The sequence below is a fragment of the Sapajus apella genome, unplaced genomic scaffold, assembly GCF_009761245.1.
Source record: "Sapajus apella isolate SASKATOON/1434 unplaced genomic scaffold, GSC_monkey_1.0 scaffold51, whole genome shotgun sequence".
In the NCBI taxonomy this organism is placed as follows: domain Eukaryota; kingdom Metazoa; phylum Chordata; class Mammalia; order Primates; family Cebidae; genus Sapajus; species Sapajus apella.
The window spans coordinates 16495553-16518787 of NW_022436991.1; the positions used below are offsets into that span (position 1 = coordinate 16495553).

Consider the following 23235-nt stretch of genomic DNA (forward strand, 5'->3'; position numbering starts at 1 on the left):
CTCCCAAAGCGCTGGGATTACAGGCCTGAGCCACTGCGCCTGGCCTCCATTCCTTTTGTTTTCAGTCATCGCCCCCCAGCCCTGACAACTGCTGCTCACTTTCCTGTCCTTAGAATTTTGCTTATTACAGAATGTCGTATAAGTAGAATTATAAAGTATCTAACCTTTTGAGTCCTAATGCATTAAGATCCATATGTGTCGTTGCATGTAATCATTGGTTCATTCCCTTCTATTGCTGAGTAGTGTTCCATTGTACAATGTTCCCTGTGTATTTAACCATCCATCCACTGAAGGACATTTGAGTTGTTTCCAGTTTTTTGTGATTATGAATGAAGTTGCTGTAAGCACTCACATACAGGTTTTGGTGTGGACACAAGTTTTCATTTTTCTTTGGTGAATAATTAGGAGTGGCATTGCTTGGTCATATAAGTATATGCTTAACTTATGAGACACTGCCACACTATTTTTCAAAGCGAGGGTACTGTTTTGCATTACTACCAGCAGTTCACACCATATTCATTCACACCAGTTGCTCCATTTGGTCTTTGTTCTGTGACATGTCTCCATTCTCTTTTTGTTTTTGTTTTTGTTTTTGAGACAGAGTCTCGCTCTATTGCCCAGGCTGGAGTATGGTGGCGTGATCTCAGCTCACTGCAACCTCCACCTCCCAGGTTCAAGCAATTCTCCTGCCTCAGCCTCCCGAGTAGCTGGGATTACAAGCGTGCACCACCATGCCCAGCTAATTTTTGTATTTTTAGTAGGGATGGGGTTTCACCATGTTGGTCTGGCTGGTCTCGAACTCCTGACCTCAGGGGATCCATCCGCTTTGGCCTCCCAAAGTGCTGGGATTACAGGCTTGAGCCACTGTGCCCGGCCCCTTCATTTTTGTATTTTTTTGGTGGAGACGGGGTTTCTCCACGGTGGTCAGACTGGTCTTGAACTCCTGACCTCAGGTGATCCACCCACCTCGGCCTCCCAAAGAGTTGGGGTTACAGGTGTGAACCACCTCGACCAGCTGAGTCTCTATGTCTGAAAAAAAAATTACTGTGTCATCTACTTGCATTTGACTTTGTCCCTCCTCTTCCCTGCACAGACAAGAACAGTTTAACGTCCGCCAGGGAGCCCGAGAGAATGCCCTTAAGATCCTAGTTGTCATCACAGATGGAGAAAAGTTTGGTGATCCCTTGAAATATGAGGACGTCATCCCCGAGGCAGACAGAGAGGGAGTCATTCGCTATGTCATTGGGGTATGGAATGCAGCTCTCAGGCTTATGCTTCTGTGGAGGGTTTCTATGTGGGTCCGTCCTCACTTCAATTTACAAATGTTAATACAAATGTGAATAAAATATAAGTGACATGAGATCTATTTCCACCTCATATACGCCATATCAGCTGTCTATTGCCACATCAACGCAGTGTAATAAACTATCTCCAAATTCAGCAACTTAAAATAATAAGTAAGTCTGTGGGTCAGCCGGCCAAGGGTTCTGGTCTCAGTGGCCTTCCTCACTGTCATTAGCTGCAGGTTGGTAGGCTGCTCTGCTGATCTTGGCCGGGCTCGCTCTGCTTCTGAGGATCACCAGCTATGTCTGTCCACTGCACCAGATGGCCTTGGGTAGAAACACTGGGTGACTTGGCTGTTTGGCATCCTGGCTCTCATTCTCTGGGGCTAGCCTGGGCATGTCCTCATGGTGAAGGCAGGAGAGCAAGAGAACAGTGGAGATGTTCAAGTGATTTTTCTTTTCATTTTTTTTTTTTTTTTGGAGGCAGAGTCTGGCTCTGTTGCCCAGGCTGGAGCGCAGTGGTGTGATCTCAGCTCACTACAACCTCCGCCTCCCAGGTTTAAGTGATTCTCCTGCCTCAACCTCCCGAGTAGCTGGAACTACAGGCCTGCGTGCCACCATGCCTAGCTAATTTTTTTTTTTTTTTTTTGTATTTTTAGTAGACGGGGTTTCGCCATGTTAGCCAGGATGGTCTCAGTCTCCTGACCTTGTGGTCCGACTGCCTTGGCCTCCTAAAGTGCCAGGATTACAGGCGTGAGCCACCGTGCCCAGCTGCAAGTGCTTTTTCCTGCCTCTGCATCATGTTTGATGAGATCCATGCGTATCAGGAGCGGTGCAAGGTTAGAAATAACCGGGTCCACGTAGGTTTGTGTTTTTGCACAATGTCAGGCTTTCACTGATGCTATTTCAATCACAAACACCAGGAGCTGCATGGAGTTCCCAAGGAGGCAGTTCTCCCCTTGTTCTCTCCGACACACAGGCTCAAGCCACCCAGGAGTCAGCCAATGTTGCAAGCCGTATAATCGTATACTTAGTCAATATCTAAAAGTTACAGGTTAAACATTCCACAGCAAACAAAGTAACATCAGAAGAAAAAGAGAGAGGAGAAAGGATGAATGAAAAGGACTCCGGGTCTGGGCCCAAGGGTCCTGGTCCCATCAGTCTTGCAAGGCAGAGTCTTTGATGTGGCGGAGTCCTCGGTGACAAAGGCCAGGCTCTCCGGACCAACAACTGTGAGGTGGTATGAGTTCAGATGGCTGCTTTGAGCAGCTGAAAGCCTGATCCTCTTCTAGTTACAGAGCCCGCTGGTGAGAACAGACAGGGAAGAATGTGCTTGTTTGCATCCTTAACTGATTGGATGTAATCTTTGTTTGTTTGTTTGTTTGTTTATTTTGAGACTGAGTCTGGCTCCATCACTCAGGCTGGAGTGCAATGGCATGATCTTGATTCGCTGCAACCTCCGCCTTCTGGGTTTAAGCGATTCTTGTGCCTCAGCCTCCTGAGTAGCTGGGACTACAGGCATGTATCACCACACCTGGCTATTTTTTTTTTTTTTTTTGTATTTTTAGTAGAGATGGCATTTCATCATGTTGGCTAGGCTGGTCTTGAACTTCTAACCTTAAGTGGTCTGCCCACCTCAGCTTCCCAAAGTGCTGAGATTACAGACATGAGCCACTGCTCCCAGCCTATTTTTAAAATTTGTTTTGAAACAATCTTATTCTTGTTGGCAAAATGCTCAGTGAAATATAGAATGGAGCCTTTTTCTAAGATGGAGTCAGTTATGTCAAGGGTGCTCTATATACAGTGGGCTAAAGCAAGACTCATGCTTGAGCCTAGAGTCAATGAAGGGGGCACATGACTCTGCCAAGAGCAGGAAGGCAAACAGAGCACTGGGGGAAAGGGTTGGATACAGGAAGAGGCAAGGAGTCAGGATCATCCGTGTAATCAAACTACTACAGCACCTGCATGACACAGAAAGTGATATCACCATGGATACATGCCTTGGCATGTAGGAAATAGTTTCATATAAGGAAAAGGCTTCCTTTCCTCTAGGTCAGCTCTACACCAGGAGACGTGGCACAGCAGATGGATCAGCAGCCGGGTTTCTGCCCCAAGTTGCTTCCTTGGCACAGTGCCTTGTGCAGTGTACAACCTGCTCAACTATACCTGGCAACCGTGTCCCAGGGACCTTCTGATGCATTTCCTCATTTGAGAAATAATGGTTCAGACTAGTTTCCTGCAGAATTGTCTTTGCCAGATGATACTACTACCCTCAACCCGTGATTTGGCCTCATTTTTGGAACAGGTGGGAGATGCCTTCAGCAGTGAGAAATCCCGCCAAGAGCTTAATACCATTGCATCCAAGCCGCCTCGTGAGCATGTGTTCCGGGTGAATAACTTCGAGGCTCTGAAGACCATTCAGAACCAGCTCCAGGAGAAGATCTTTGCGATCGAGGGTGAGTCAGGCATCTGTGTTCCCAGAGTAGCTCCAGAGGCAGCCCCCGACCCCAGAACACATATTCCCCTCTAGCATCCAGCCCCTCCTAACACTTGGCATCCCCCAGCATCAACTCTCTCCGCTGCCTCCAGCTCCCAGTCCCGGCCTCACTTGGTCAATTTCTTTGAAGTCAAAGAATCCATACTTTTATCTCTAATTTTGCAAATCCTGGCTACAAGTTGGCAAATTGGAGTATGGGGGAGTCAAATCCCACCCAGTATTTTTCCAAAAAATTGGATATGTTGCCAGCAGTTGTCTGTTTGGTTCACTCTTGTATCCTGATCACCTAGAATAGCACCTGGTACTCAGAAGGTGCTTGGTAAATGTTTGTTGAATAAAAGGAATTTAGAAATTTGGGAATTTCATATATAGTCTGGGTTTATGGCTTATCTTGAAAAGTTGGAAGATAAGACACCTTGAAGACCCTGAAGACCATTTCCACTTGGCAGGAAGTGGCTGGAGGCGAAGGCTGCCACAGCTCTAAGAGGGATGTGTGTATCCAGCTTGACACAGATCCCGCTGGGGCCTCCTTTTGTCTGGTCACCAGAGCATTGGGATTTTCAGTACCTGTTCTAGGTTACTCTGCTTTCTTTTCTTTCTTTTTTTTTATTTTTGAGACTGAGTCTTGCTCTATTGTCCAGGCTGGAGTGCAGTGGTGCGATCTTGGCTCACTGCAACCTCTGCCTCCCAGGTTCAACCGAGTCTCCTGCCTCAGCCTTCTGAGTAGCTGGGATTACGGGTTCCTGCCACCACACCCAGCTAATTTTTCTACTTTTAGTAGAGATGGGGTTTCACCATGTTGGTCAGGCCAACTGACCTCAAGTGATCCGCCCATCTCAGCCTCCCAAAGTGCTGGGATTACAGGTGTGAGCCACTGTGCCCAGCCTTCTGTAAAAAGTTCTCCTCTTCACAGGTACTCAGTCAGGAAGTACCAGCTCCTTTGAGCATGAGATGTCTCAGGAAGGGTTCAGTGCTGCCATCACCTCTGTAAGTGGCCCTTCATTAAATTGCGGGGATGGGGTGGGGGTAGCAAGAGAAAAGATAGCGGAGATGCGGGTGACTGGGGGCTCTTCTCTGTGACTTGGGAAGTAGCTCTGTGAGGGGCAGCCCTGGTCCCTTTATCTTTTCTCATCAACCCTGTTCTGCCCTTTCCCAGAACGGCCCCTTGCTGAGCACTGTGGGGAGCTATGACTGGGCTGGTGGAGCCTTTCTGTATACATCAAAGGAGAAAAGCACCTTCATCAACATGACCAGAGTGGATTCAGACATGAATGATGCTTACTTGGGTAAGTGGGAGGGCAACAGTTACTCTAAGAGGGTGTCAGGATGTGGCATATGACAACTAGCGTGGATGTCTCGGTCTTTCATAGGCTCTTGGGATAGCTTTAAAGCCAGAAACTTCCTTTTTTTTTTTTGAGGTGGAGTTTTGCTTTTTTCGCCCAGGCTGTAGTGCAATGGTGTGATCTTGGCTCATGCAACCTCTGCCTCCTGGGTTCAAGTGATTCTCCTGCCTCAGCCTCCCAAGTAGCTGGTTTACAAGCGTGCGCCACCACCCCTGGCTAATTTTTCTGGTATTTTTAGTAGAGGCGGGGTTTCACCACAATGGTCAGGCTGGTCTCGAACTCCTGACGTCAAATGATCCACCTGCCTTGGCCTCCCAAAGAGCTGGGGTTACAGGTGTGAGCCACTGCGCCTGGCCAGAAACTTCCAAATTGAATTGTAATAATTTTCATAAAGAGGAATATAGCTCAGGGATCAGTTACCCCAACACAGCAAGCGTGGGGCTGCCCCAGTGCTCCTACTCAAGGGGTGGGTCTGCATGGCAGAGGAGGGGGCAGGGAACACACTTCACCTCTCAGACCCCCACCTTCAGGTTATGCTGCCGCTGTCATCTTGCGGAACCGGGTTCAAACCCTGGTTCTGGGGGCGCCTCGGTATCAGCATGTCGGCCTGGTGGCGATGTTCAGGCAGAACGCTGGCATGTGGGAGTCCAATGCTAATGTCAAGGGCACCCAGGTGAGTACGGTGTGTGGAGCATGAATGTGCAAACAGAGGTGCCCTGGGGGCTTAGAGATTGTGGGAGGGGTATTCAGATGACCTGCATGGCCGTCCTGTAAAGGAGCCTCGGGGGGCTGTGAGCTGGGGAGTTGTGGGATCAGCGTAGCATTTGAGAATGCCAGGTCCCCAGCTTTTTGACAATGATAAATAACAATGCTTGCCTGCACAGAGCTCTTTATGGGTCTTCCTGTACTCAGAGCTGGTATTCAGCCCATCAATAACCAGGTTAGCCATGTTAATAAAATATTGAAATAATTCCGTATTCATTGATAAATGGTAGAGTCCCCCTCACCCTTGCACGCTGGTGCTGCTCCAGTCTCTTTGGGTTTCCCCATGATCCAGCAACTATGAGGTCAGGCAGGACACCTCAACGGGCCCTGTAGGACCTGCTCCAGCCACGCCCCTGCTCAGCACCTGTACAGCCCCAGCTGTTCATTATTTTGAATATCACCCCTGCAAAAGCAGCACGGTCACATATTATGTGGAAACTGGTGAGTGAGGCAAAAATTTCTAGTCCAAATCATTATTGCAAATTCCTGAAACAGGGCTGCACCCATGATATGGTGCCTATAGTTCTTTTTTTTTTTTTTTTTGAGACAGAGTCTCGCTCTGATGTCAGGTGCCAGGCTGGAGTGCAGTGGCGTGATCTCGGCTCACTGCAACCTCCGCCTCCTGGGTTCAAGCAGTTCTCCTGCCTCAGCCTCCTGAGTAGCTGGGACTACAGGCATGCACCACCATGCCCAGATAATTTTTGTTTTAGTAGAGATGGAGTTTCATCATGTTGGCCAGGATGGTCTCGATCTCTTGACCTTGTGATCCGCCTGCCTCGGCTTCCCAAAATGCTGGGATTACAGGCATGATCCACCTCATCTGGTTTATAGTTCTTTTTAAAAAAAAAAAAATAATAATTTCAGGTGGGACATGGTGGCCCACGCCTGTAATCCTAGCATTTTGGAAGGCTGAGGCAGGTGGATCACCTGAGGTCAGGAGTTTGAGACCAGCCTGGCCAATATGGCGCAACCCCATCTCTACTAAAAATAAAAAATGAAAAGAAAAATTAGCCAGGCATGGTGGCTCGTGCCTGTAATCACAGCTACTCGGGAGGCTGAGGCACAAGAATTGCTTGAACACAGGCGGCAGAGGTTTCCATAAGCTGAAATCGTGCCACTGCACTCCAGCCTGGGTGACAGAGCGAGACTTCATTTCAATTAAAAAAATAGTCATTTCAACTTTTAGATTCAGGGGGTACATTGTACAGGCTTGATACATGTATACATTGTGTCTTGCCGAGGTTTGGGCTGCAGCTCCCATCACCCAGGTAGTGAGCATAGTACCCGATAGGTGGTTTTTCTTTTTTCTTTTCTTTTCTTTTTTTAGAGACAGGATCTCACTCTGTTGCCCAGGTTGGTTTTGAACTCCTGAGCTCAAGCAATCCTCCTGCCTTGGCCTCCCAAAATGCTGGGATTTCAGGCGTGAGCCACTGTGCCCAGCCCAATAGGTGGTTTTTCAACCCACACCTCCTGCTCCCCCATCTGGTAGTCTGCAGTGCCTGTCATTCTCATCTTTATGTCTATGTGTACCCAATGTTTAGCCCCCACTTATAAGTGAGAGCATGCAGTATTTGGTTTTCAGCTCCTGGGTCAATTCACTTAGGATTATGGCCCCCAGCTGCATCCATGTTGCTGCAAAGGATGTGATTCACTCTTTTATATGGCTGCATAGTATTCCGTGGTGTATGTGTACCACATTTTCTTATCCAATCCACCACTGATGGGCACCTGGGTTGATTCTATGTCTTTCTAGTGTGAACGGTGCCATGGTGAACATATGAGCATGTGTCTTTTTGGTAGAACAGCTTCTTTTCCTTTGGCTATAAGCCCAGTAATGAAATTGCTTGGTTGAATACTAGCTCTGTTTTATGTTCTTTGAGAAATCTTCAAACTGCTTTCCTCAGTGGCTGGACTAATTTACATTCCCACCGACCGACAGTGTATAAATATTCCTTTTTCTGTATAGCCTCGCCAGCATCTGTTATTGTCTTCTTTTTCTTTTTTTTAAGATGGAGTTTCACTCTTATTGCCCAGGCTGGAGTGCAGTGGCGCAATCTCAGTTCACTGCAACCTCTGCCCCCCGCCCCCCGCCTCCCGCACCAGGTTCAAGCCATTCTCCTGCCTCAGCCTCCTGAGTAGCTGGGATTACAGGCATGTGCCACCATGCCTGGCTAATTTCGTATTTTTTTTTAGTAGAGATGGGGGTTTCTCCTTGTTGGTCATGCTGGTCTCGAACTCCTGACCTCAGGTGATCTGCCTGCCTTGGCCTCCCAAAGTGCTGGGATTACAGGCGTGAGCCGCCGTTCCTGTCCTTGTTATTGTCTTCTTAAAAATAGCATTCTGACTGGTGTGAGATGGTATCTCACAGTGGCTTTGAGTTGGATTTCTCTGGTGATTTGTGATAATGAACATTTTTTTTCCAATTTTTTTCTGGCCATTTGTATGTCTTCTTTTGAGAAGTGTCTGTTTATGTCCTTTGCCCACTTTTTAATGGGGTTATTTGTTTTTTGCTTGTTGATTTGTTGAAGTTCCTTGAGGATTCTGGATTTCAGACCTTTGCCAGACGTGGCTTGCAATAGTTTCTCCCATTCTGTAAGTTTGCTGTTTACTCTGTTGATGGTTTCTTTTGCTCTACAGAAACACTTGTCGATTTTTGTGTTTGTTGCAGTTGCTTTTTGAGGACTTAGCCAAAAGTTCTTTGCCAAGGCTGGGGTCAAGAAGAGTATTTCCGAGGTTTTCTTCTACGATTTTAGTAGTTTGAGGTCTCACATTTAAATCTTTAATCCGTGTGATTTAAATCTTTAATCACGTTTAAATCTTTAATACATCTTGAGTGGATTTTTGTATAAGGTGTAAGGAAGAGGTCCAGTTTCATTCTTCTGCATGTGGGTAGCCAGCTACCTCGGCACTATTTATTGAATAGGGACTTCCCTCCCCATTGCTTGCTTCATAGGCTTTATTGGCGATCAGATGGTTGTAGGTGCGTGGCTTTATTTCTGGGCTCTCTGTTCTGTTCTGGTGGTCTATGTGTCTGTCTTTGTTCCAGTACCATGCCGTTTTGATTACTATATCCTTATATTCGGGTGGGGTAATGCCTCCAGCTTTGTTCTTTTTTGCTTAGGATTGTTTTGCATATTCAGGGTCTTCTTTTGTTCCATATGAATTTTAGGATAGTTTTTTCTAATTGTGTGAACAATGGCATTGGTGGTTTGATACAAAGAGCATTGAATCTGTAAATTGCTTTGGGCCTTACGGCCATTTTAACAATATTGATTCTTTCAATCCATGAGCATGGAATATTTTTGCATTTATTTGTGTCATCTCTGATTTTCTTTCAACAGTGTTTTGTGTCTCTCTTTGTAGAGACCTTTTACCTCCTTGGTTAGCAGTGTTCCCAGGTACTTCGTTTTTTGTGTCTGCCTGTAGTTCTGTGTGTTTTTAAAATTTTTGTCACTGGTTCTCTTTGACCTGTAATTAATGCATTGTATGGAGATGAAACCAGTTTGTCCTGATACCTGAACAGCTTGTCATAATTCTTTGCCCATAGTCAAATTCTTCCCATGGTCTCTCTAAATGTTTTACAAATACCCATTGGCCATTGAATGGCGTCAGTGCCTGATACATATAAGGGATGGCGTGGGGAAGAAAGTGTTGAGGAATTACGGGAAGTTAAGTGTAGATGGGATGCCACTTCGCTCTTTTGGGTGTGTGGTCAGGACCACATGAGGAAGACTGGTTGGTCAACCCCCCACCCCACACGGCGTACACGCACATGACCATCAGAGGGGTGATAGATGCTTAAACTGGGAGCTTCTGGCAGTTATGAGAGCAAATGGGAGGGGCAGCCACAGAAAGGCAGTAGGGAAGGCTCCCTGGAGGAAGTGGCAGCTAAGCCAAGACCTGTGGTGGAAACACAAGAGAAGTGAAAGAAGTAGGGGGAAGAAAGGGGCCAGAAGAGGGAGAGAGTATGGAATGGAGGTCAGAATGTGGGTGTATGGGGGTGGGAGGAGTGGTGGGAGAAAATGGGAGAGAAGGGCAGGTGTGGTTTATCCTAGGGACGCAGGGCCTGTTCAACATCCCAAAGATCAATATTGCGGAAATGGACAAGCTAATTCTGAAGTTCATATGGAAACAGAAGGGACCTATATCTTGGATTTATACCTAAGTATTTCATGGCCTTTGGCACTATTGTAAATTGCACTGTTTTTTAAATTTATATTTCCATTCGTTCAATGATACAGAAATGTAACTGATTTTTACGTATTGATCCTGTATCTAAAACAATCTTGGAAAAGGGGAACAAAGTTGGAGGGTTCACACTTCCCAATTCAAACTTTACAAATCCATAGAGCCAGAAAGTAAATTAGTGGTTTCCAGGAGCTGGGGGTTGGGCTGGGGATTGGAAGTGACTGCTAACAGATACAGAATTTCTTTCTGGGAAGATGAAAATGTTCTGGGGGTAGTGGTGGTGATTATACAACATTGTGAGTATACTAAAACCCACTGAACCTTATACTTTAAAATGGTAAATTTTATGGTATGTAAATTTAATCCAAATTATAAAAGCTACTTTAAAAAAAATCAGTGTGATTCACCATAACAGCAGATTAAAGAGGAAAAAGTCAGGAGTTGTAAATTTCGTCTCTCACAAAATAGGCTCTAATAGTAACAAAGACTAAAAGAATCAAAGAAGAACATTACATAATGGTAAAAAGATCAATGCAACAACAGGAGTCAATGATCATAAATATATATGCACCCAATATAGGAGCACCCAGATACATAAGACAAGTTCTTAATGCCTTATAAAGAGACTTGGACTCCCGCACAATAATAGCGGGAGACTTTGAAAACACATTGTTAATATTTGACGGATCAACGAGATAGAAAATTAACAGGGACATCTATGATTTGAACTCAGACCTGGAACACATAAACTCAGTGAATATTTATAGAATTCTTCGCCCCAGGTCCACAGAACATACATTTCTCTCAGTATCATATTACACCTATTTTGAAAGTGACCACATAATTGGAAGTAAATCACTCTTCAGCATTTGCATAGCATTTCACAGACTTAAATGAAATATTGGTTGGCTGTTTGTTTGTATTTTCTTCCCTTATTCCTTCCTGTCTCTGCTGTTAAGCACAATTATCAGCATAAAAGAGGTTTTTAACACCTATTTTTAGATTGCATTCCAGCCTGGGCAATAGAGCAAGACTCCTGTTCTCTCTCCCCATTTCTCTTTCTCTTTCTTTCAAAAAAAAAAAAAAAAAAAAAGGAAAAGGTATGTAACTACCTTAACAGATATAGCACTATAATTTGACAACATACAGCATCCTTTTATGATTAAAAATACTCTCAGCAAACTAGGAGCTAAAGGGAACTTCCTCAACCTGAAAAGAGCATTTACAAACAATCTCTAGCAGGCATTTTACTTAACAGTGAAAGAGAATGCTTTTCTCCTAAAATTGGAAACAAGGCAGGAATATCTACTTTTATAATTCCTATTGGACATTGTACTGGAAGACCTAGCCAATGCAATAAAGTAAGAAAAAGAAGAAAAAAAAGTACAGAGAGGAAGGGAAGAAATAAAACCATCTCTATTTGCAGACGATATGATTGCATGGAAAATTCCAAAGAATCTGTAAAAAAGCTATGATAATGGGTTTTTTTTTCAGTGAGCTCTCAGGATACAAGATCAATGTATAAAAATCAGTTATATTTTTATAATATAATTGAACAATTAGAAATTTAAATTAAAAAGTACCATTTACAATAGCATCAAATACCTTGAAATATTTAGGTATAAATCAAACAAAATGTGTATGATAGCTTTATGCTGAAAACTACAAAACACTAATGAAAGAAATAAAAGACCTAAATAAATGGAGAGATACACTGTGGTCATGGACTTGAATATTGGAATTCCAATATTGTTAAAGTGTCAATTCTCCCTGAGTTGATCTACAGATTCAGTGCAGTGAAAATTGTGGATAATATTCCATTGTGCACATGTACTACATTTTCTTTTTTTTTTTTGAGACGGAGTTTCGCTCTTGTTACCCAGGCTGGAGTGCAATGGCACGATCTCGGCTCACCGCAACCTCCGCCTCCTGGGTTCAGGCAATTCTCCTGCCTCAGCCTCCTGAGTAGCTGGGATTACAGGCACGCACCACCATGCCCAGCTAATTTTTTGTATTTTTGGTAGAGACGGGGTTTCACCATGTTGACCAGGATGGTCTCGATCTCTTGACCTCGTGATCCACCCGCCTCGGCCTCCCAAAGTGCTGGGATTACAGGCTTGAGCCACCGCGCCCGGCCTGTACTACATTTTCTTTATCCGTTCATCTGTTGATGGACACTTAGGTTGATTCTCTATCTCAGCTATTGTGAATAGTGCTGTGATAAACATGGGAGTGCAGTTATCTCTTCAATATACTGATTTCCTTTCCTTTGGAGATATACCCAGCAGTGGAGTCACTGGATTGTATGGTAGTTCCATTTTTAGTTTTTCTAAGGAGCCTCCATACTGTTCTCCATAGTGGCTTTACTAATTTACATTCCCACCAATAGTGCATGGAAGTTCCTCTTTCTCTGCATCCTTGCCAGCCTCCATCATTATTTGTATTTTCAATAAAACCCTTTTAACTGCAATGAGATGATATCTCGTTGTAGTTTCTATTTGCATTTTTCTGATATACAAAGGAATACTATTCAGCCATAAGAAGAATGAAATCTTGTGATTTGCAATAACAGGATTGAAACTGGAGAACATTATGTTAAGTAAAACAACCTGGGCACAGAAAAACAAATATTGCATGTTCTCACTCATATGAGAAAAAATGGATCTCATGGAAGTAGAGAGTAGAATGATGGATACCAGAGACTGGGAAGGGTAGTGAGAAGGATGGGGTAGAAAGGAGATGGTTAATGGATACAAAAATACAGTTAGTTAGGAAAAATAAGACCTAGTGTTTGGTGGCAGAGTAGGGTGACTATAGTTAACAATAATTTATTGTATATTTCAAAATGACTATATGAATGGAATTGGAATGTTCCCAAGAAAAGAAATGATAAATGCTTGAGGTGATGGATATCCCAGTTATCCTGATTTGATTATTACACATTGTATGCTTGTATCAAAATATCACGTTTCCCATAAATGTGTGCAACCATTATGTATTCATAAAAAATTAAAAATCCTGGAAGTATATTTTGCTGAATGTAGAATTTAGTCAATTCTAAAATTTGTATAAAAATAAAAATGTAGACTATCCAAAAGAATTTTGAAAAGAATCTAGATAAATACCATTAAGTAGGTGTCACTTCTTATTTATTATTTATTTTTAAAAAATTAGATCAACATTTTATTATTATTTTTTAACTTTTACTTTAGGTTTGAGGGTACATGTGAAAGTTTCTTATACAGATAAACTCATGTCATGGGGGTTTGTTGTACAGATTATTTTATCACTCAGGTATTAAGCCTAGTACCCTATTTTCTGCTCCTCCCTCCTCCCACTCTCCACCCTCAAGTAGACCCCAGTGTCTGTTTCCTTCTTTGTGTTCATAAGTTCTTTTTTTTAAAATATGTATTTTATTGCATTTTAGGTTTTGGGGTACATGTGAAGAACATGCAAGATTGTTGCATAGGTACATACATGGCAGTGTGGTTTGCTTCCTTCCTCCCCATCACCTACATCTGGCATTTCTCCCCATGTTATCCCTCCCCAACTCCCCATCTCCCATAAGTTCTTATTTTTTAGCTCCCACTAATGAGTGAGAACATGCAGTATTTGATTTTCTGTTCCTGTGTTAGTTTGCTAAGGATAATGGCCTCCAGCTCTATCCATGTTCCCACAAAAGACACTATCTTGCTCTTTTTTGTGGCTGCATAGTATTCCACAGTATATATGTACCACATTTTCTTTATCTTATTTGTCTTTGGTGGGCATTTAGGTTGATTCCATGTTTTGCTATTGTGACTAGTGCTGCAATGAATATTCATGTGCATGTGTCTTAATGGTAGGATGATTTATATTCATCTGGGTATATACCCAGTAATGGGATTGCTGGGTTGAATGGTAGTTTTGCTTTTAGCTTTTTGAGGAATCACTATACCACTTTCCCCAATGGTTGAACTAATTTACCACTCCCACCAACAGTATAAGTGTTCCCTTTTCTCCACACCTCAGCAGCATCTATTTTTGACTTTTATTGGTAGCCATTCTAACTGGTATGAGATGATATCTCATTGTGGTATTGATTTGCATTTCTCTAATGATAATGACATTGAGCCTTTTTTCATACGCTTCTTGGCTGCATGTATATCTTCTTTTGAAAAGTGTCTGTTCATGTCCTTTGCCCACCTTTTAATGCAGTTGTTTGTTTTTCTCTTGTAAATTTAAGTTCCCTGTAGAAACTGGATATTAGACCTTTGTTGGATACACAGTTTGCATCGAGACCATGGTTAGATCAAGACCACCCTGGTTAACATGGTGAAACTCCGTCTCTACTAAAAATACAAAAAATTAGCAGGGTGTGGTGGCATGTGCCTATAGTCGCAGGTATTTGGGAGGCTGAGGCAGGAGAATCGCTTGAACCTGGGAGGTGGATGTTGCAGTGAGCTGAGATCGTGCCACTGCACTCCAGCCTGTGTGACAGAGCAACACTCCATCTCAAAAAAAGAAAAGGGCAACTCTGACTGTGTGTGGTGGCTCACACCTGCAATCCCAGCACTTCAGAGGCTGAGGTGGGGGGATTGCTTGAACCCAGGAGTTTGAGACCAGCCTGGGCAACATAGTGAGACTCCACCTCTATTAAAAAAAAAAAACCCTATCAGTTTTATTGATCTTTTCTATTATTTTTCTAGCCTGTATTTGATTTATTTCTGCTCTGATCTTTATCATTTTATTTCTTATGCTGACTTTGAGCTTAGTTTGTTTTTCTATTTCCTTGATGTGTAAAGTTAGGTTGCTTCCTTCCTCCCTTCCCTTCTCCTCCCTCCCTCCCTCCATCCCTCCCTCCCTCCTTCCCTCCCTTCCTTCCTTCCTTCCAAAATTAAAGTAAAATTGTTTTTTTAATTTTTATTACAAATTGACTGCAACATCACATAGAAATCAGAAATCTTTATTATAAGAATAAAACAAAAAATCGCCATACCACCAGAAATGATCAATCAATACTTAGGTGATTTTTAATGTAGGTGTTTAACTCTTTAAACTTCTCTCTTAGATCTGCTTTTTCTGCATTCAGTAAGTTTTGGTATGTTGTATTTTCAGCATCATTTTTCTTAAGATATTTTTGATTTCTCTTTTGATTTCTTCTTTCACCCACTGGATGGTGAGGAATGTGTTGTTTAATTTTCACCTATTTTTGGCTTTTTAAATTTTCCTCTTGTTATTGATTTCTAGTGTCATAACCTTTGTGGTCAGAAAAAATACTTGATATAATTTATTTATTTATTTATTTATTGAGTTGGAGTCTTGCTCTGTTGCCCAGGCTGGAGTGCAGTGGCACAATCTTGGCTCACTGCAACTTCCACCTCCTGGGTTCTAGCAATTCTCCTGCCTCAGCCTCCCGAATAGCTGGGATTACGGGTGCCTGCCACCATGCCAGGCTAATTTTTGTATTTTTAATAGACAGAAGTTTCACCATATTGGTAAGGCTGGTCTTGAATATCTGACTTCAGATTATCCACCTGCCTTGGCCTCCCAAAGTGCTGGGATTATAGGCGTGAGCCACTGTGCTTGGTCAATACTTGTTATGATTAAAATCTTGAATTTCTTAAGACTTGTTTTGTGGCCTAACGTATGATCTCTACTTAGCAAATGTTCCACATGTGCTTGAAAAGACTGTGTATTCTGCTGGTATTGAAGGGAATGTTCTGTATATGTCTGTTTAGATTCATCTGGTCTATAGTATTGTCCAAGTCTGCTGTTTCCTTATTGATTTTCTGTCTGGATGATCTAACTATTGTTGAAAGTGGGATACTGAAGTTCCCTGCTATTATTAGAATATAATAATGATAATACTATTATTGTATTGCTGCCTACTTCTCTCTTCAGTTCTGCTAATATTTGCTTTATATATTTACGTGATCTGATGTCGGATGCATATATGTTCACAATTGTTACATTCTCTTGATTAATTGACTTATTTAACATTATATGGTGACTTTCTTTGTCTCTTGTGGCAGTTTTAACATAAGGTCTATTTCGTCTGATATAACCATAGTCCATCCTGATCTCCTGTGGTTATCATTTGCATGGAATGTCTTTTTCCATCCCTCCACTTTAGCCTATGTGTGATCTTAAATCTAAATTGAGTTTCTTATAGGCAGCATATAGTTGGATTTAAAAAAAATCCATTCAGCCTCTCTATGTCCTTTGACTGGAGAATCTAATCCATTTACATATAAAGTAATGATTGGCAGGTAGGGACTATTATCGCTATTTCATTTATTGTTTTCTGACTGTTTTGTAGTTCCTTTGTTCCATTCTTTCTTCCTCTCTTGCTGTATTCCTTTAGGATTCGATTTTTTTTTGGTAGTGATATGTTGTGATTCCTTTTTCTATGTTTGGTGTATCTACCACAGTTTTTTTTTTCTTTGTGGATACCATGGGGCTTACATAAAACATCTTATAGTTATAACAGTCTATGCAAAGCTGATAACAGCTTTGACCACATACAAAAACTCGACCTTTTAACTTCTGTCCACACATTTTACATTAATGTCACACTTTACCAATTAATTTGCAATAAAGGTGGAAAGACAGTTAAGAGTTTTTCACCAAATGGTTCTGGAAAAATTGGACATCCATAGTTAAAAAAAATAACCTCCATCCATACCTCACACCATATAAAAATAAATTCAAAATAAGCAATTTTTAATAAAGTATAACATACAAGTTACCATACCAGCAATTCCACTCCCAAGTCTTTACTTAAGAGAAATGAAAACAGATGTTCACATGAAAACCTGTATGCAAATGTTTCTGGTCTCTCTGTTAATAATCACCCCAAGTTAGAAAAAACCCAAATGTCTTTCAACTAAGGAATGGATAAACCAACTGTAGCACACTCATACAATGGGAATACTGGTCAGCAATAAAAGAGAGCAAATTACTAATACCTGCAACAACACAGATGAATCTTCAATGCATTATTGTAGGTGAAAGAAGCCAAATTAAAAAGGTCACATACAATATACTTCCATTTACATAACATTCCAGAAAAACCAAAATCCTAAGGGCAGAAAACAGTTGAGTGGTTGCCAGATGTTGGTAGTTGGAGGGGAGAAATTGACTATGATGCGGCATAGGGAATATTTTGGGGATAATGCAACTATTTCTATTTTGACTGTGGTGTTGGTTATATGACTTTATTTATTTATTTATTTAGAGTCTCACTCTGTCACCCAGGCTGGCGTGCAGTGGCATGATCTCAGCTCACTGCAACCTCCACCTCCTGGGTTCAAGCGATTCTCCTGCCTTAGCCTCCCAAGTAGCTGGGACTACAGGTGCTGGCCACCACACTCAGCTAATTTTTGTATTTTTAGTAGAGGTAGGGTTTTGCCATGTTGTCTAGGCTGGTCTCGAACTCCTGAGCTCAGGTGATCCACCTGCCCTGGCCTCTCAAAGTTCTGGGATTACAGGCATGAGCCACTGCACACAGCTGGTTATATGACTTTATATGTTCGTCAAAACTTATAAAATTGTGTACTAAAAGGCTGAATTTTGTTGTATGTAAACTCTACGCCAATAAATCTGATCTAAAAGAAATCAAAATTCTGTTGACTTTAGGATAAAACTTATATGCCTGTATTTAGTTATTAATGAGTCTTCCCTCAATGGTGTATGAGGCAGAGATCATGTTGCAGTGAGTCGGGGCATGATGTCCCCTGCACATTCCCGTCCTAGAATTTGTCCCAGTTTGAAATTGCTATACATATCTCCCTGTTAATCCATCAATTACTCTCCTCCTCTCCACCCTGCTGCACTGAGAGCCCTGGAAGCTGCTGTCTCGACTACCGGGCCTTGTACTTTGCAATAAGAAACACTTGTTTGTCGAATGAATGAATAAATGAATGAATGGATGAATAGGTGAATTTTATGGATGAATTCTACATATTGACCTTGAAGATATTCAAAACTTTTTTTTACTTGGTGGTAAACAGTATTTCTTGATCTTACAAAACATATTCCTGGGCAGAAATAGTTATTTTTAATCTAAGCCAGTTATTAGCCTTATTACTCAGAGTGCCAACTTTGACTTTTTACCCCCCTGAAGATTCTCAAGATATTGAAAGGGTAGTCTGTCTGCTTTTCTAGAATTTTCTATCTGTATTTTCCAACCGAAGTCTTTCTTTGCTGCCTTACTAATCTCCTAGGAATACAGTTTGGGGCATATCCTCACTTTCTGTCCGTTGACTCTATTATACGCTTCTTCATGTTTTATCTTTTAAATTATTAAAAAATATATACACTTCGATATTGGGGTCTGTTGCCCAAGCTGGAGTGCAGTGGTGACAAAGCTCACTGCAGCCTTAAACTGCTGGGCTCAGGGGATCCTCCCACGTCAGCCTCCCAAGTAGCTGGGATTACAGGCAGGAGCCACTCTGCCAGTCTTATTGTGTAGGTTCTTTTAGCTGGCAGCACATGCCAATGGTAATTTATCATGAATCACATAGAAGATCACATCTGCTCCAGAGGGATTCCCCCAGCAGGCATAACTTTTCTTCACAGAGCGAAAACCCCCATGTCTACTTTAGGTGGGAAGAGGTGTGTGATGATGGCCCTGTCTCTTTCAGATTGGCGCCTACTTCGGGGGTTCCCTCTGCTCTGTGGATGTGGATAGCAACGGCAGCACTGACCTGGTCCTTGTCGGGGCCCCCCATTACTACGAGCAGACCCGAGGGGGCCAAGTGTCCGTGTGCCCGTTGCCCAAGGGGGTGAGTGGCCGATGAGACCTGGGCTGGGTGGGGCCCGGGGTGGGTGGAGGGGTGGAGGTGTCATCTGGGTTGGGGCCTGACACTGTTTGTGTTTAGCAGAGGGCTCGTTGGCAGTGTGACGCTGTTCTCCACGGGGAGCAGGGCCACCCCTGGGGCCGCTTTGGGGCAGCCCTGACAGTGCTGGGGGATGTGAATGGGGACAAGCTGACGGACGTGGCCATTGGGGCCCCAGGAGAGGAGGACAACCGGGGTGCTGTTTACCTGTTTCATGGAACCTCAGGATTTGGCATCAGCCCCTCGCATAGCCAGGTGAGACCTGTTTACTGTCCTTGTCATGACAGTAGCCTCTTTGTTGATCTTTCTCCTTCTAATTCAGTGTGCCCACAGCTGGCAGATCAGTTCTCATAGTACTCCTTTCAGAACCTTCAAAAATAATAAAACATGTGGCTGGGCCTGGTGGCTCATGCCTGTAATCCCAGCACTTTGGAAGGCCAAGGTGGGACGATTGTTTAAGCCTAGGAGTTCAAAACCACTTCGGGCAACATAGTGAGAACCCACCTCTCAAAAAAAAAAAAAAGAAAAAAAAAAAAGCCAGATATGGTGGCACACACCCGTGGTCCCAGTTACTCAGGAGGCTGAGGCTGGAAGATTGCTTGAGGCTGGGAGGTGGAGGCTGCAGTGAGCCCTGGTCACACACTGTACTCCAGCAGCCAGAGTGACAGTCAGAACTGCACACGTGCATGGGAGCACACGTGTGCGCGCACGGGCACGCGCACACACACACACACTTACACACACACACACACACACACACACACTTCACAGAAATCTCAAAGGCTCTTAATTCTAGCTTGATTATTTCTACAGCAATAGGAGGTGCATGCGGCTGGCCACCTTATGGGATTGCACACTTCCCGGATGAGTGATTGTGCCGCTCTCAGACGGGCCCTGTGCTTGGCTTAATGCTCTGCTATTACCAGCTAAATTTTGTATTTTTTTGTAGAGACGGGGTTTCAACATGTTGTCCAAGCTGGTCTCCAATCCTGGGCTCAAGTGATCTGCCTGCCTCAGCCTCCCAAAGTGCTGGGATTACAGGCGCGAGAATCACGCAGTTTTTTCCCTTCTGTGACTGGCTTATTTTACTTAGAATAATGTCCTCCAGGTTCATCTATGTTGTCACAAATGAAAGAATCTTCTTCTTCTTCCTCCTCCTCTTCCTCCTCTTCTTCCTTCTTCCTTCTTTCTTCTTTCTTCTTCTCAAAGTCTTGTTCTGTCTCCCAGGCTGGAGTGCAGTGGTGCACACATGGCTCCCTGAAGCCTCAATTTACTGGGCTCAAGCGACCCTCCCACCTCAGTCTCCTGAGTAGCTGGGACTGCGGGCCCTGCCATCATGGCTGGCTAATTTCTTTTTATTTTTTGTAGAGATGGAGTATCCCTATGTTGCCCAGGCTGATGTCTTTCTTTTTAAGGCTGAATAATATCCCGCTGTATGTATATACCACATTTTAAAAAATCCGTCATTTCCTGGTAGAGAGGGAAGGAAAACAACCCATCATCTCTTGATAGGCATTTAGGCTGTTTTCACATCCTGGCTATTGTGAATATGGGCATTTGTGAATACGAACATGGGCATGTTTGTATCTCTTTGAGATCGTACTCCCAATTTCTTTGGATAAATAACCAGAAGTGGGATAAATCATATGGTAGTTCTATTTTTTTTTTTTTTTTTTGAGATGGAATTTCACTCTTGTTGCTCAGGCTAGAGTGCAATGGCGCGATCTTGGCTCACTGCAACCTCTGCCTCCTGGGCTCAAGCGATTCTCCTGCCTCAGCCTCCCGAGTAGCTGGGATTACGGCATGCGCCTTCATGCCCAGATAATTTTTTTTTTAATTCAGTCTCCATAGAGACTGTCAAAAAGTGCCAATGCTAAGTATATTTCAAGTTGTAATGGCAGGGTATTAGGAAAAGTTTTAAATTAGCAATAATCGCTCCTTGGATAAACCTCATTGGCTACAATACTAACACTGTGCCAAGCTGCAGGCTAATTTTTTGTATTTTTTAGTAAAGATGGGGTTTGTCATATATCTATATGACAAAGCTGTACTTAAAATAGTATGATACTAGCATAAAGATAGACATCTTGGCCGGGCGCGGTGGCTCAAGCCTGTAATCCCAGCACTTTGGGAGGCCGAGGCGGGTGGATCACGAGGTCAAGAGATCGAGACCATCCTGGTCAACATGGTGAAACCCTGTCTCTACTAAAAATACAAAAAAAAATTAGCTGGGCATGGTGGCGCGTGCCTGTAATCCCAGCTACTCAGGAGGCTGAGGCAGGAGAATTGCCTGAACCCAGGAGGCAGAGGTTGCGGTGAGCCGAGATCGCGCCATTGCACTCCAGCCTGGATAAAAAGAAACACTTTATGTCTCAAAATAAAAAAAAAAAAAAAAGATAGACATCTTTCATTTAATGTCATTTGCCTCTAATAAAATGCAGGAATATTCCTGCATTTTATTAGAGGCGAATGACATTAAATGAAAGACATTTACATTAGTTTTAGAAAATCCAGTGATGTTGCTCAACTTTGCACATACTTGAAAAAACAAGGCTTATTAAAGCATATATTTGGAACTAAAAGGTATTTGAAGTTGATCACAGCATAATGAATCCTCAATTTCCACAGTACTAGAGATGATTATATACAAAGATCCAGTGAAACTTATTTTACTAACTTATCAGTTCTATGTTATTCCTAAATTTCCCTAAAAATATGGATTCATAAAAAGTAGTGTTCTATAATTCACAAATACAAGGAACTTTATTATGATTATGAACTCTGTATCACCCATATAATGGCTTTAGAAAACTGCTTTTCTTACTAACTTATTTAAGGTTTCACTACACAAGTCAGTATGCAGAACTCACTCTGTTGTAACTATGATCTGTAATAATACAAATATAGAACCTCTTTGACTTTAATCTAAAAAAGTCACCTTATAATAAAACAGTGTTAATACAATCAAGCATCAACCCTGACAAATAAGTAAACTACTTAAGGCTTTTAAAAATAGCTCATGCTCATGGTTCTTTCAAAATGATGTAGCTACCATCTTTACTAACAAAGGAATATTTTCATCACAGCAACTATTTCTGCGCCAAAAAGAAGCCACACTAAAAACAGAAGAAAATTCTTAGTGTGGAAAGGAAAAGGCTCATCTGTTGTGCAATGGCAGGCACTGGGCTCTGCGAGCGCTTTTCAGACAAGCTCAATCAGCCCATCTAGTGGCGCTATTGGGTTTATCCAGAAAGGTCACTCACTGTGCAATCTCTAGTGCTGTGAGGGCATTACTTAATCAGCCAAAGAAAGAACAATTTCTGTCTTTCCTCTTTCTTTCTTTCCCTCCCTCCCTCCCTTCCCTCCTTCCTTCCTTCCTTCCTTCCTTCCTTCCTTCCTTCCTTCCTTCCTTCCTTCCTTCCTTCCTTCCTTTTTCTTTCCCTTCTTCTTTCTTTCTTTCCTTCTTTTCTTTCTCTCTCTCTTTCCTCTCTCTCTCTCTCTCTTTGTTTCTCTCTCTCTCTCTCCTTCTTTCTTTTTTTTTTTTTATTTTGGACAGGATCTCCCTCTGTCACCCAGGGTGGAGTGCAGTGATGCAATCATGGTTCATTGCAGCCTTGACACCTAGGCTCAAGCAATTCTCACTTCTCAGCCACCCAAGTAGCTGGGACTATAGGTGTGCACCCCTGTGGTTGGCTAATTTTTAAATTTTTTTGTAGAGATGAGTCTCACTATGTTGCCCAGGCTGGTCTTCTGGCCTTAAGCTATCGGCCTCTCAAAGTGTTAGGATTATAGATGTGAGCCACCTTGCCCAGCCAGAGCAATCTTCAAGTCATGTACCGGTAGTTTATATAGCTTTTCTAAAATTTAAGAAAGAACTGAATGGACTATAGTTATTATATGATTAAAAAAATTTCAGTAGCTTTTGGAGTACAAGTGTTTTTTGGTTACAAGGATGAATTCTATAGTGGTGAATTCTGAGATTTTAGTGCACCTGTCATCAAAGCAGTATACACTGTACCCAATATATAATCTTTTGTTTCTTACCTCCTCCCAGACTCCCCTTTCCCAAGTCCTCAAAGTCCATTATATCTCTCTTGTCTCTGCATCCTCATAGCTTAGCTACCGCTTATAAAATGAAAACATATAATATTTAGTTTTCCATTCCTGAGTTACTTCAGTAACGGCCTCCAGTTCCATCCAAGTTGCTTCAAGAGACATTATTTTGTTCCTTTTTATGGCTGAGTAGTACTCCATGTATGTATATATGTATATATATGTATGTATATGTGTATATACATATATAACATTTTCTTTATCCACCCATTGGTCGATGGGTA

At 42.6% G+C, this 23235-nt stretch overlaps 1 protein-coding gene, 1 long non-coding RNA gene and 1 other non-coding gene across 8 annotated transcripts in view; 2 read left to right on the forward strand and 1 right to left on the reverse strand.

The window, feature by feature from the left end:
* ITGAM (integrin subunit alpha M) overlaps positions 1-23235 on the forward strand; it is a 59964-nt gene that overhangs the window by 13573 nt on the left and 23156 nt on the right. For 5 of the 6 annotated variants that reach the window (XM_032243309.1, XM_032243311.1, XM_032243312.1 and 2 more), the window contains 7 exons: positions 1094-1247; positions 3589-3739; positions 4694-4767; positions 4937-5066; positions 5654-5796; positions 18704-18844; positions 18941-19153. In XM_032243309.1, coding sequence (XP_032099200.1) covers positions 1094-1247; positions 3589-3739; positions 4694-4767; positions 4937-5066; positions 5654-5796; positions 18704-18844; positions 18941-19153 — 1006 coding nt within the window. The remainder of the gene's footprint in view (positions 1-1093; positions 1248-3588; positions 3740-4693; positions 4768-4936; positions 5067-5653; positions 5797-18703; positions 18845-18940; positions 19154-23235) is intronic. The other variant, XM_032243310.1, reaches the window with a different exon arrangement.
* Positions 8121-11788, forward strand: LOC116526713. Its single transcript, XR_004258234.1, has 2 exons — positions 8121-10509; positions 11177-11788. It is a non-coding gene; the product is annotated as an uncharacterized LOC116526713 (long non-coding RNA).
* On the reverse strand, positions 20741-20881 carry LOC116526753. The gene has a single exon (XR_004258257.1). It is a non-coding gene; the product is annotated as a U4 spliceosomal RNA (small nuclear RNA).